Below are 14177 nucleotides of genomic sequence, written 5' to 3'. Positions count from 1 at the left end.
GATTAGCCTGTGCATTAGCATCAATAGTAGTTCAAGATTAGCCTGTGCATGAGCATCAAGAGTAGTTCAAGATTAGCCTGTGCATGAGCATCAAGAGTAGTTCAAGATTAGCCTGTGCATGAGCACCAAGAGTAGTTCAAGATTAGCCTGTGCATGAGCATCAAGAGTAGTTCAAGATAAGCCTGTGCATGAGCATCAATAGTAGTTCAAGATAAGCCTGTGCATTAGCATCAAGAGTAGTTCAAGATTAGCCTGTGCATGAGCATCAATAGCAGTTCAAGATTAGCCTGTGCATGAGCATCAAGAGTAGTTCAAGATTAGCCTGTGCATGAGCATCAAGAGTAGTTCAAGATTAGCCTGTGCATTAGCATCAAGAGTAGTTCAAGATTAGCCTGTGCATGAGCATCAAGAGTAGTAAGATTAGCCTGTGCATGAGCATCAAGAGTAGTTCAAGATAAGCCTGTGCATGAGCATCAATAGTAGTTCAAGATAAGCCTGTGCATGAGCATCAAGAGTAGTTCAAGATTAGCCTGTGCATGAGCATCAAGAGTAGTTCAAGATTAGCCTGTGCATGAGCATCAAGAGTAGCAAGATTAGCCTGTGCATGAGCATCAAGAGTAGTTCAATATTAGCCTGTGCATGAGCATCAATAGTAGTTCAAGATAAGCCTGTGCATGAGCATCAAGAGTAGTTCAAGATTAGCCTGTGCATGAGCATCAAGAGTATTTCAAGATTAGCCTGTGCATGAGCATCAAGAGTAGTAATAGCTGCATGAGCATCAAGAGTAGTAAGATTAGCCTGTGCATGAGCATCAAGAGTAGTTCAAGATTAGCCTGTGCATGAGCATCAAGAGTAGTTCAAGATTAGCCTGTGCATGAGCATCAAGAGTAGTTCAAGATTAGCCTGTGCATGAGCATCAGAGTAGTTCAAGATTAGCCTGTGCATGAGCATCAAGAGTAGTTCAGATTCTGTGCATGAGCATCAAGAGTAGTTCAAGATTAGCCTGTGCATGAGCATCAAGATTAGTTCAAGATTAGCCTGTGCATGAGCATCAAGAGTAGTTCAAGATTAGCCTGTGCATGAGCATCAAGAGTAGTTCAAGATTAGCCTGTGCATTAGCATCAAGAGTAGTTCAAGATTAGCCTGTGCATGAGCATCAAGAGTAGTTCAAGATTAGCCTGTGCATGAGCATCAATAGTAGTTCAAGATTAGCCTGTGCATGAGCATCAAGAGTAGTTCAAGATTAGCCTGTGCATGAGCATCAAGAGTAGTTCAAGATTAGCCTGTGCATGAGCATCAAGAGTAGTTCAAGATTAGCCTGTGCATTAGCATCAAGAGTAGTTCAAGATTAGCCTGTGCATGAGCACCAAGAGTAGTTCAAGATTAGCCTGTGCATGAGCATCAAGAGTAGTTCAAGATTAGCCTGTGCATGAGCATCAAGAGTAGTTCAAGATTAGTCTGTGCATGAGCATCAAGAGTAGCAAGATTAGCCTGTGCATGAGCATCAAGAGTAGTTCAAGATTAGCCTGTGCATGAGCATCAAGAGTAGTTCAAGATTAGCCTGTGCATGAGCATCAAGAGTAGTTCAAGATTAGCCTGTGCATGAGCATCAAGAGTAGTTCAAGATTAGCCTGTGCATGAGCATCAAGAGTAGCAAGATTAGCCTGTGCATGAGCATCAAGAGTAGTTCAAGATTAGCCTGTGCATGAGCATCAAGAGTAGTTCAAGATAAGCCTGTGCATGAGCATCAATAGTTGTTCAAGATTAGCCTGTGCATGAGCATCAATAGTAGTTCAAGATTAGCCTGTGCATGAGCATCAAGAGTAGTTCAAGATTAGCCTGTGCATGAGCATCAAGAGTAGTTCAAGATAAGCCTGTGCATGAGCATCAAGAGTAGTTCAAGATTAGCCTGTGCATGAGCATCAAGAGTAGCAAGATTAGCCTGTGCATGAGCATCAAGAGTAGCAAGATTAGCCTGTGCATGAGCATCAAGAGTAGTTCAAGATTAGCCTGTGCATGAGCATCAAGAGTAGTTCAAGATTAGCCTGTGCATGAGCATCAAGAGTAGTTCAAGATTAGCCTGTGCATGAGCATCAAGAGTAGTTCAAGATTAGCCTGTGCATTAGCATCAAGAGTAGTTCAAGATTAGCCTGTGCATGAGCATCAATAGTAGTTCAAGATTAGCCTGTGCATGAGCATCAAGAGTAGTTCAAGATTAGCCTGTGCATGAGCATCAATAGTAGTTAAAGATTAGCCTGTGCATGCACATCAAGAGTAGTTCAAGATAAGCCTGTGCATGCGCATCAAGAGTAGTTCAAGATTAGCCTGTGCATGAGCATCAAGAGTAGTTCAAGATTAGCCTGTGCAGTCTGTGCAGACTAATCAGGTACAACACTTTATACCTTTGAGTGATCTTTTGTTTAAAGGAGGTTTCTCCTAAAATATGTATTCAGATTAATAATGGATAACCCTAGGCACTGACTCAGTTTTTAAAGCCTTTTGTTTGATGATATGCGAATTAGTAGAAAATCTCGGGGAGAAAAACCCAGATTGCAATGTCACATAATATCTGTAAAAAACAACTCAGACCAGTTTTTCCACAGTGATGCTTGAGTCAAAGGAATAAAATCCCAAAGAACATGGAATAACGTCAGTAACAACATACCTAATGGCCTCAACAAGGATGTCTACCAACACCTGGTCGTCTACCGCTTGACCCTTCTTCAAGAATCGCTGAGCCTTAGCTCCAAGCTTAGCTCGTGGTGTGGGCTTAAAACAACACACCAAATATAACACATTTGTATGTTGTTACAACACACCAAATATAACACATCTGTATGTTGTTAAAACAACACACCAAATATAAAACATCTGTCTGTTTAATACAACATACCAAATATAACCAACATCTGTATGTTGTTAAAGCAACACACCTAATATAACACATCTGTATGTTGTTACAACAGCACACCAAATATAACACATCTGTATGTTGTATATTTCCAAATGGAAATTTGTGTTAACAATGTCTAGAACACTAATAATAATGTTAACAGAAATTTTAAAGTCGATGATAAAAATTGCACATCCATAACTTTATTTCATAAAGAATAATCCATAAAAGATCGAGTGTTGTACATTAAAAAGAGTAGGAAAACTTGAAAACTTCTATGCACAAATTTATGTCTATGGACAGACAGAGAGACAGAAAAATAGAAACAGACTGCCAGATATCCATGGGGATTCAAGTATACTCTACATTACGGTGTACTGGGGGTGGTGGGAAAACTAAAATGGCAATATATAAATCATAACAGTGTAGTTCCTGTGGTGATTTCATGGATCACCAAATGTGACTGGAATATTATGACCTAGAACTGTGTTATCAACTGCAGTAATTGTTAAATTATTGTTGAATAAAGAGAAGAAATCACTGGAATGCCCTTTCTTAATAAGAATAGAAGGCCCACAACTTGAACGTTCTTCCAGATGACCCAGACGTGTAATGGCTGATTAATATTAAGCTTCCAACACTTCTTCCCGGTACTCATGGTACTTACTGTTTCTTTGGGTTGCTTTGCTTTACTTGGTGTTTTCCTTGGAGCTTTTGGTTCTTCATCAACTTGGGCACTTCCGTCATGCCTACAGAGAATATAACAGAAGATTTAACTTCACAATAAAAACCAAACAAAAAATATTAAAAACAAATAACCATAATAGTGAGGTTATCTTTGCTAAATAAAGTGACAGTTATTATAAGAATTCAATGTGAAAATTTTAAAGAGATTTTTACCAAAATAATAACATATATGATTTTGTTATCAATATATATATTTACTACTTTCCAAATGTAGAACAATATTATGATAATAAGCTGAGACATTATGTATCATTAAGACAGGAAATGGGATTTTAGTAACATAGAAAAGTCCTAAAGCATGTATTCTCCTTAATTCAAAGTTCTATCTAACAAATACGAATTATCAATTATATAAGAGGGCTAAAGCACTAACCTAAGGTTGAGTTACACCAACTATTGAAGACTTGACCTGATGATCTAGTTTTTGACCTTACTTGATTAAAATTTGACCTAATTATTGTCAATATAAACATTCTGACCATGATTCATGAAGATTGCGTCATATATGTGGCCTCTACAGTGGTTACACAGTTCTTAGTTAAGATCGGACCTGTTGAACTACTTGTTGGATGCACATGGACTAGATTTCAATTTGGCCCAGATATTTTCTAGTCTGATCAAGTTTCTTTAAGAGATTGGTAACAAGGTTTTAATTAGATTTAACCTGCTGATATTCTCACTGGGCACAAATTACCCAGATTCAAACTGGGCCTAGATATCGTCAAGATGAACATTTAAACTAAATTGTATAAGGATTGAGTTATAAATGTCCCTTCTAGAGTGACTAACCCGTTTTTTTCCAGATTTGACATGGCAAGTTATTTTTTGGACCCACAAATCCACATCAACAAGATGTGAGATCAGCCTAGATATTGTTAAGACCATCATCAAGATTGGCCTCTAGAGTGTTAACAAGGTTTGACCTGGTGATCTAGTTTTTGGATGCATCCATCATTTCCCAGATTCAAATAGATATTGACAAGATAAACAATTTTTACACAATTTTACGATTGGATGAAAATTTGGCCTCTATAGTGTTAACAAGGTTTTTCTAAGATTTTACCCGGTGACATACTTTTTGGTGACATGTGACCCAGATTCAAACTCTGTCTAGATGTTGCTAACAAAAACATTCCGACCAGGTTTCATCAAGATTGAAGCGTGTTAACAAGCAAAAAGTTGACAATGCAAGACACCCGACACATGACAACAAAAGTGGGACATAGGGTGGACCAAATTAGCTCAAGATGAGCACTTTGTGCTCAGGTGATCTAAAACATGGATGATCTACAGATAAGTTTCTAAACATAATTTTCAATCAAATGACTAAGTGCTAGAACCAAAACTATACAAACATGTATGAAGAATTACTGGCAATCTAAACCCTAAGGCATGTAAAATGAAAATCAAAAGGCAATAAACAGATAATGACCTACTTCTAGCATTTGACAGCCAACATTTATACTAACATTATAATTTTGGTCTAAACAATAGTTGTCAATATTTATATTCTGAATCATCAGATAAACTAAATTATAAATTAATAACATATTTCATAATTCTAGCTCATGGTGACAATAAATCTAATTAAAGCAAACATGAGTTCTACCCCCACAGCAATTTGTGACAGGCTATTTCAAGTACACATAACTCAGGAATACGTAGATCACTTTGTATGACAATTGTGTTACCGGTATGCACTTCTTTCCTTCATGATATATGGATGTTTCAAGTTTAAATTCAATTGCTTGAGTAATTTAGAAGTAGTTTGCTCATCAAACATATAAAATTTTACTTGGCAATCCTGACCATAATTACTTCGGAATCTACACAGATTTGTGATGATATTTTTTTAATTTTGATTCAATTTCTTGATAAATGAGTAAGAAGTTCACTTCACAAACTTATCACATTTTACGCAGATGGACTGACAGAGCTATTGACAAACTGACTGACTGACCAACCAGTCGACTCCAATAAACCCCTCTCTTTTCCTGCGAGGGTATAATAAGCCTGGGTTATAATAGGAAAAATGCATGGATTCAATACAGTTAAACGTTTTTATATGTTCATGTTATAATCAAGTAAAATAGTATTCTCCATTTGTTCCAATTTAACTCTCAGACAAACATTTGCATAAAAATGATCTAACACTCACATCAACTACATATATATTGATACAATTAACATTTAATAAAATTTAAAAATGAAATAACAATCATACATGTCTACAGTAATTACTAATTACAAGTAGTGATTCACATGTTTATGCAAAATTTACTGACAAAACTGTTTTTGTTAAGTTCAAACCAAATAACAAATACTTTTATTTAAATACAATCTTCTATGTCTGAACTGGCAAGAACCTTAATAAATACCTGGTAATGTTTGGGGGGACAGTTACATCTTCTAATAAATGTGAATGAGGTATGACTGTGTGTGAAAACGTTTGAAACAAATGACAACAACAAGTCTAGTATTTGATAGTATTTGATTGCTTTGTAGATAAATGTTTGAAAATATGTTTAGGGGATCTTACTTGCATATTTAGCATATGTAGCAGCAATGACTTTGCCAATTGTTAAGTGGAGTCTTTGTACACAATGAGACCTTTACTTCACAACAAACTTAACATTAACACACAACACAGCATTTGTCTATAGGGCATGTTTGCCCCCATATTCCACTTTTGTGTCAAATTCAATCTCCAATAATGTCAAAAACAATCGGTATATAACCTCAATTGACCTTTGACTTCTACGTGTGACCTTGACATTTCAGTATTTAAGGCAGGTTATACACACGTAACTAAATCTCTTCCTCTGATGGTCATGTTGGGTAAAAAAAATTATATGCAGTAACAAGTTTGTTTTAATACTAAATTTGAACTTTGACCCCTTAGTGTGGCCTTGACCTTTGAAATAAGATGACAGTTGTAACACACACAATGCTTTCTCTTCATATTGATGATGATAAGTGGTTAATGATATTTAAAAATCATGATGAATGACCAACTCCAGACAAGCTGTTTCATGGCATTGTGGCAAAATTTGACCTTTGGAGGCATAGTAAGGGTGAGACCAATCTATCACAAAATTTAATTAAAAAACATAATTATATGACATTCTAAGTGCTCCACATCAACAAGAATCACACCCGTCCCCCTGCATTGTGTGACTAAAGCTGCCAATTGTGACTTGCAACAACAGTCAGTGATTTATTTACATATGCAAACGGTTAAACAACAATACTTACTTATAAAGTCATCTTTTACAAAAACGTTTAAATATCATAAAAACAGGTATCACATTTTTCGCAATATGTGAATGTGTTAGAGATTAATTCTGAGCTAAGAATTATGTTTCTTTAAATATGATCCAACCTGTTTAGGCCTGAAATTTGTTTTTTATATACCGTTTAGTGACAGTTTCCCCAGAATAAATAATTTGTATATAGTTATGTATTTTGTGTAATGATCATATCTGTGGCTTAATAAGCAAGCATAAAAATGAAAAAGAGTGTTCCTACATATCAACAATAATGATGGCAACAAATGAAAACTAATTCTCTAAATACAATTTCTAACAGTTTTGGAACTATGTAAGAATATTGTTAACTACATTTTGTTTAATTGTTTTCTATGTGTGACATGTTAGACTATGTCATATTGATAGTTTCTACAACAAAGTGCAGTAAAATACATGTGGGCCATAAAAGATGCTAACGGCTAAAAGAATAACATAATGGAAATTATAAGCTGTATAAAACAGCTGGAAAAGGGGCAATACTAATGTTCAAGTTTTAAATTCTACCATTTGAGAATCTAACATAATTAAGTTCCTGTTACATGACCTATATTAACACATTGCTCAACCCAGCCAGGGGGGGGGGGGGCATAAATAATATTCACTATTAAAATGTTGTTTATCATTTACCTACACATTTAGTGAATGCAATAAATACATCTAAAAAAGACAAGTTTACTTTATGGTAAACACAATAATTATGTTTCATCTATTTATTGTTTGAACATTTTTTAATAACTAGATTTGTTGTTCACTGGATCAGGTAACAGGAAATTGTTTACACAGGGGATAAACCTCCACCGCTATCACCGTTCAGTGTGCTGCAATGTGAAATACAGTATTGTGCATGGCCATAGTGTAAAAATTATTTACTTTGATATTGTACATTTTGTAATATGCAAATACTTTTTCAAATTATAATTATTATGCACACGTACATGCAAATATATACATCTATTGGTGTTTCCAACTGCACAGTCTAATAACTCAAGAGCTTATCTCAGTAGTCTACCCTGAAGTGCCACTATCAACATACTGAGTGCCACTATCAACATACTGAGTGCCACTATCAACATACTGAGTGCCACTATCAACATACTGAGTTTCAGCCTGAAGTGCCACTATCAACATACTGAGTTTCAGCCTGAAGTGCCACTATCAACATACTGAGTGCCACTATCAACATACTGAGTTTCAGCCTGAAGTGCCACTATCAACATACTGAGTTCAGCCTGAAGTGCCACTATCAACATACTGAGTTTCAGCCTGAGTGCCACTATCAACATACTGAGTTTCAGCCTGAAGTGCCACTATCAACATACTGAGTGCCACTATCAACATACTGAGTGCCACTATCAACATACTGAGTGCCACTATCAACATACTGAGTGCCACTATCAACATACTGAGTGCCACTATCAACATACTGAGTGCCACTATCAACATACTGAGTGCCACTATCAACATACTGAGTTTCAGCCTGAAGTGCCACTATCAACATACTGAGTTTCAGCCTGAAGTGCCACTATCAACATACTGAGTGCCACTATCAACATACTGAGTTTCAGCCTGAAGTGCCACTATCAACATACTGAGTTTCAGCCTGAAGTGCCACTATCAACATACTGAGTTTCAGCAAATAAGCTTCAGTACTCTTTGAGGTTAAGCAGTAACCAGATTGTTTGACAGACAGTCAAGCAGTTAGACAAAACTGAAATAGCATATTTTCCCATAAAGACAAATATACAACTGAAAAAAACCTTGTGTTAATGGAATTCTAATCTGCAACAAATACCGATTATTACTTCTGACAAAAAAAAAAGAAAGACTTCTTAAAGTGTGTTTTTTAAGCAATTGTTTTCTATGGCACAATACTATATTTCACGCATGCCCAGGAAGTCAAGGTGTTGTTTGTTGCATAAGTTACGCTGACCATTCCCCCGGCGGGTGCCTTCAAACTCGGCAAGGGTGATGGGAGTATTGATCCCTTCTCCTGTGGGGGCACGCACCTTTATTTGTATGCTAGTAAGCAGGGTCTTGCCTGATCAACAAAGCAAGCTAACGTAAGCTCAGGTTATTAGTTATTGCATTGTAAAAAAAGAACACCATGAAGCAATACAATCTCATTGATATCATATCCAGTTGGACGCTACACAAGTCATATACTCAACAACAACACAAACAAGAGGGCGTGAAAGGCCCAAAGTCGCTCACCTTAGATAACAAGATATTATTGAGACAAATCTTCTGACCAAGTTTCACTAAGATCGGAAAATAAATGTGGCCTCTAGAGTGTTAACAAGGTTTTACTAAAGCAATATAAAGAAAAATGCCCCGCCCCCTGGCAGCCATGTTTTTCAACCAAACGACATCATTTTCAAACTCGTCCAAGATATTATTGGGATGAATCTTCTGACCAAGTTTTATGAAGAACAGACAATAAATGTGGCCTCTAGAATGTTAACAAGATTTTACTATAGCCATATATAGCCATATAAGGAAAAATGCCCAGCCCCTTGGCAGCCATGTTTTTCAAGCAAACGTAACCATTTTCGAACTTATCCAAGATATCATTGAAACCAATCTGCTGACCAAATTTCATGAAGATTGGAAATGAATGTAGCCCCTAGAGAGTTAACAAGGCAAATGTTGACGCCGTACAACGGACAACGGACGGCGGACAAAAAGCGATCACAAAAGCTCACCATGAGCACATGTGAGCTAAAAAGAAAGTTGCAGTTGATTTTTAGCTTTTTCAGCTTGAATGTCAGCAATAGTTTTTAAATGTGTTAATATTTGTGTTGATGCCAAACTATTGAATCAAATACTCAAGAATTTTGTATTTACAGCCTACTTTGGTTTATATTAGAAGCGCTCTGTGAAAACCAGGCTGAATGCACAACAGGGTATAAGGGACAACACTTTCCGCCATTTATTGAATTTTTCGTTTAAATGAAGTCTCTTCTTGGTGAAAATCAAGTATACGCGGAATGTGTTGTCCATAATTAGCATGTGCAACAGGCCCATTATTAAGACATTGCAGTGCTTACTATTGGCAGAACTTAATAACTTCTGCCCATTGTGTTATTGGCTGACTTGCATGAAGAGTCCTGCTAATGTTCTCATAGAGCTTGTACAACAGTTGCTTACAAAATAATGCTGAATATCATGAATGAAACGCTTTATTGCAGCATCAAACACGATTTTTAATTATTAACAATATATGAAATAAACTGTTATTGATGTTTTAAATGGACAGAGCTGAATCAGGACATCTGAATGCCCCTGTTGAAGTCATTTTGCCAGATACAGTATAAACCATTTGAGAGCATCCATTAGGAGTTCATTTCAATGAGATTTTTACAAATGTTAGTATATACTACTAATGCCATAGTAAGTTAATGAACTAATGAGGCTAAAATGCAGTATATAAATATCAATAAGGCTACAATACAGTAATAACTTTTAGTCAGATATTATAGTAAAGAGGTGTGCATACAAATATTCGTACAAAGGCGCCTAATTTGCACATGATGAAAAAGTCAACATGTACATGTTACAAAAATAACACTTTATATTCCTCTCAAGTTATTAGTAATCACTTCATAATTAGTAAACATTAACTCTTTCAGTGCTGGAACCGAATTTTGAAGGCCTGTGCAAACAGTTTGGATCCAGATGAGACGCCACAGAACGTGGCGTCTCATCAGGATCCAAACTGTTTGCTATTCTGATAGTATTCTTTGAAAAAATCTAAGAAAATGCTTATTTTAGAAATTCAGCAGACGACATTTTAGCAGACGACAAATTTCCCAGCATGCAAAGGGTTAATGTACAAGCATTGAGCCTCATTATCCTCAGCAAGGCTTATTAATATTAGCCATATAACAAACAACACATCCTGGCAAATATACATAAAAATGTGTTAAAAATCACGGAAGCTGTTAAACATGATTTTGAAACAAAAAAAAGCATACATCACTTATCAATATGCCATCTAAAAACTAAATCTTTAAACGTAGGTTGAGTTGAGTCAAAACATGGTCACTGCCAACTAGACAATTAAGCTCTGAGCATAAAACAAGACTGACAAGTTAACTGACCCTATTCTAAGAAAAATACATTTTATTTCTCAGTATGACCAAGAATAACTTTCTGACATTATAAAATACATAGTAATTAACATAATGCATATAAACTTAATATGCAATGCACATAGAAATGCCCATGTTATGAATACTTTGTCTGAGTATAAGGTTCAAGCAAGATTATTCATCATTAAGAAATATTGTGTCCTTGACCTGGTGAACTGGGTCCTTTAATGTCTGTTAAACAGCTAAAACTATTCAATTTCATAACTAACAATTAACCAATTTACTTCATTAACAATAAGGTGTTTATCCACAAACACATAATAAATATACATCTAAATTTTAAGACATCAAAGCCTTATAGTATTTTATCTAACATAAATTGGCAAAAACCAAATAAGAAATGTATGCTTATCAAGACAAAATAACGAAACAAACATAAAATGGCACTACTCTGATTGTACCTTCGGATTCACCAGAATTGTCCTGATCAACAGGAGTTGTTTCCCTTGAGGAGTTATCAGTTGATGCTATTTATAGACATATACATCACATACACAGACAGATTTTTTGACAACACAAAATGACTTTTGGACAAGTAAACAAGTATGGCCTTTAAAAAAACTGCAAGTCATTTTATAAAAAGAAAAATCACTTCAAACAAAATTTAAATCTAGTATTTTGACAAAAACTTTCACATATAAAAAAAATGCTTACGTCTTTTTCGAGCTGTTTGAAATTCAAATACTTTCATAAATAAAATATCAGAAAAATCTTAACAATAAACATACCGTAAACATTATAATATGTTTATGATCATAATTACAAACAGCACTTTGTTAATAGTTAAAGAATACTTTTCTATTGATCATAATTTCTGAAGGTGAAGATACATTTTTTATTCATGTGAAGTCTGTTAATATTCATGCTTTTTCTATGATGTTGATGTGCCATGCGGTAGGGAAGTGTGCAAATGTGGGTAAAACCACAAATCTTTCCTAATACTGGTGTGTAACCTATATGCAGGGAACAAATTCAACACATACCAGCCTGGTTCTCAGCCTCCCTGCTTTGTCATCATCTCCATCCTGAAAGACATAGACAAATATTCTGTAATGTACAAAGAAGAGACCTAGATCCATCCTCAATTCACTATAAACTATGAACTTTCATTTCACTGTTTACTTTAAACTTTCATTTCACCTAACTATGACATTCCTTATTAACACTTCATCACATCCTCATTATTTCTTTCTTTCTTCTCCTCCTAACATATACACTTTTATTTCTCCAACCCTAAATACTTTTCTTTCTCCCCAAAGAATCATTTTCCTTTCTTCTATCCTCATAACTTTATTTCTCCCAGACATCATTACTTTCCTCTTTCCCTAACCTTATAAATTTCATTTCTCCCGAACCTATAAATTTCATTTCTCCCTAACCTTATAAATTTCATTTCTCCCTAACCTTATAAATTTCATTTTTCCCTAACCTTATAATGTCGCGTAATCGTTCATAGTTCATGGACGACACATAGTTACTAACAATGTTCAATCTCTTAAATTACCAATGTGTAGCCTATCATTCGATATCTCGTCATGCGCATAATGCCAAGATGACGAGTTTTGCATTAACTACCATTTTCTCGTGCCGCGCATGGGACAAGTCGGTCCCTCTCTATTTATGTTAATTTCTCTGCATAATATAGGATAAAATATTCAACAACACCACATATCCAAGTCTAAACGCTAACTGTCTTGTTTCCCTCTAACATCTGGCCCGTGAAACTCAGTTATGAATCCCATTGGTCAGTGTTCTATACGTGCTTGTTCCTGATTGGCTGAATTTCAACCTACTGGAGAAGTCACTATTCAAGTATGCACACGTTAATGAGCGTTGTGGTACAAATAATAAATAATGCAAATACAGCCTAAGGCTTGTGTCAACAGCATTGTAACCCCTTTGTTGTTAAACACACACCAGATCCAAATATTAATCTTTTGACCGTCATGCATACTCGCTACTGATATACTTGTCAATATTTCGTACATAAAGAAAACCCAATATTTCACCCATTTCTCTCATTATTTGGACAATAAAGTTAATTCTCCCTAACCTAATAAATTTCATTTCTCCCTAACCTTATAAATTCATTTCTTACTAACCTAATAAATTTCATTTCTCCCTAACCTAATAAATTTCATTTCTCCCTAACCTTATAAATTTCATTTCTCCCTAACCTAATAAATTTCATTTCTCCCTAACCTTATAATTTCATTTCTCCCTAACCTAATAAATTTCATTTCGCTCTCCCAACCTAATAATTTCATTTCTCCCTAACCTAATAAATTTCATTTCTCTCCCTACCTATAAATTTCATTTCTCCCTAACCTAATAAATTTCATTTCTCCTAACCTAATAATTTCATTTCTCCTAACCTAATAAATTTTATTTCTCTCCCTAACCTAAATTTCATTTCTCCCTAACCTTATAAATTTCATTTCTCCCTAACCTAATAAATTTCATTCCTCCCTAACATAATAAATTTCATTTCTCCCTAACCTTATAAATTTCATTTCTCCCTAACCTAATAAATTTCATTGCTCTCCCTAACCTTATAAATTTCATTTCTTCTTCCTAACCTAATAAATTTCATTTCTCCCTAACCTAATCTTTTATTTTCTAACCTAATTGGTGTCCATTATCCAAGACCTTATACTTTTCTGACTGACTCCTTGCCAGAATGACTTTTCTGTCTCCCTAACCAAACAACTTTCCTTTCTGTCTAACTTTTTTACTTTTCTTTTCTCTTTAATCTATTAGCTTTTCTTTCTCCTTAACCTTTAACTTTGTTTATGCATAACCTTATAACTTTCCTTTCTCCCTAATTAAATGAATTTTCTTTCTCCCAAACCTATTAACTTTCCTTTCTCTCCCTCACCAATTTTTTCTTTTTTAGCTCGACTATTATATATGAAATATATATAGTGTGAGCTATCCTACTTACCCCCCGGCGTCTGCGTCTGCTTCAGTGTAAGTGTGCAAATGTTTAAAGTTTTCGTACTACCCCAATTATTTTCATTGACACTTGACATATTGCTTTCATATTTTGCATACAAGAGCAGACAACTCTATCAAGCA

General features: G+C 35.2%; 1 protein-coding gene across 1 annotated transcript in view; it reads right to left on the bottom strand.

The window, feature by feature from the left end:
• LOC127851123 (sperm flagellar protein 2-like) overlaps positions 1-14177 on the bottom strand; it is a 49202-nt gene that overhangs the window by 34272 nt on the left and 753 nt on the right. The window contains 6 exon segments of the mRNA XM_052384683.1: positions 2666-2769; positions 3561-3642; positions 7958-8089; positions 8268-8425; positions 8879-8938; positions 12083-12124. Of these exon segments, the coding sequence (XP_052240643.1) occupies positions 2666-2769; positions 3561-3642; positions 7958-8089; positions 8268-8425; positions 8879-8938; positions 12083-12124 (578 nt within the window).

Source organism: Dreissena polymorpha, chromosome 11 (genome assembly GCF_020536995.1).
Source record: "Dreissena polymorpha isolate Duluth1 chromosome 11, UMN_Dpol_1.0, whole genome shotgun sequence".
NCBI lineage: Eukaryota > Metazoa > Mollusca > Bivalvia > Myida > Dreissenidae > Dreissena > Dreissena polymorpha.
This window is presented reverse-complemented; position numbering and strand designations above follow the sequence as displayed.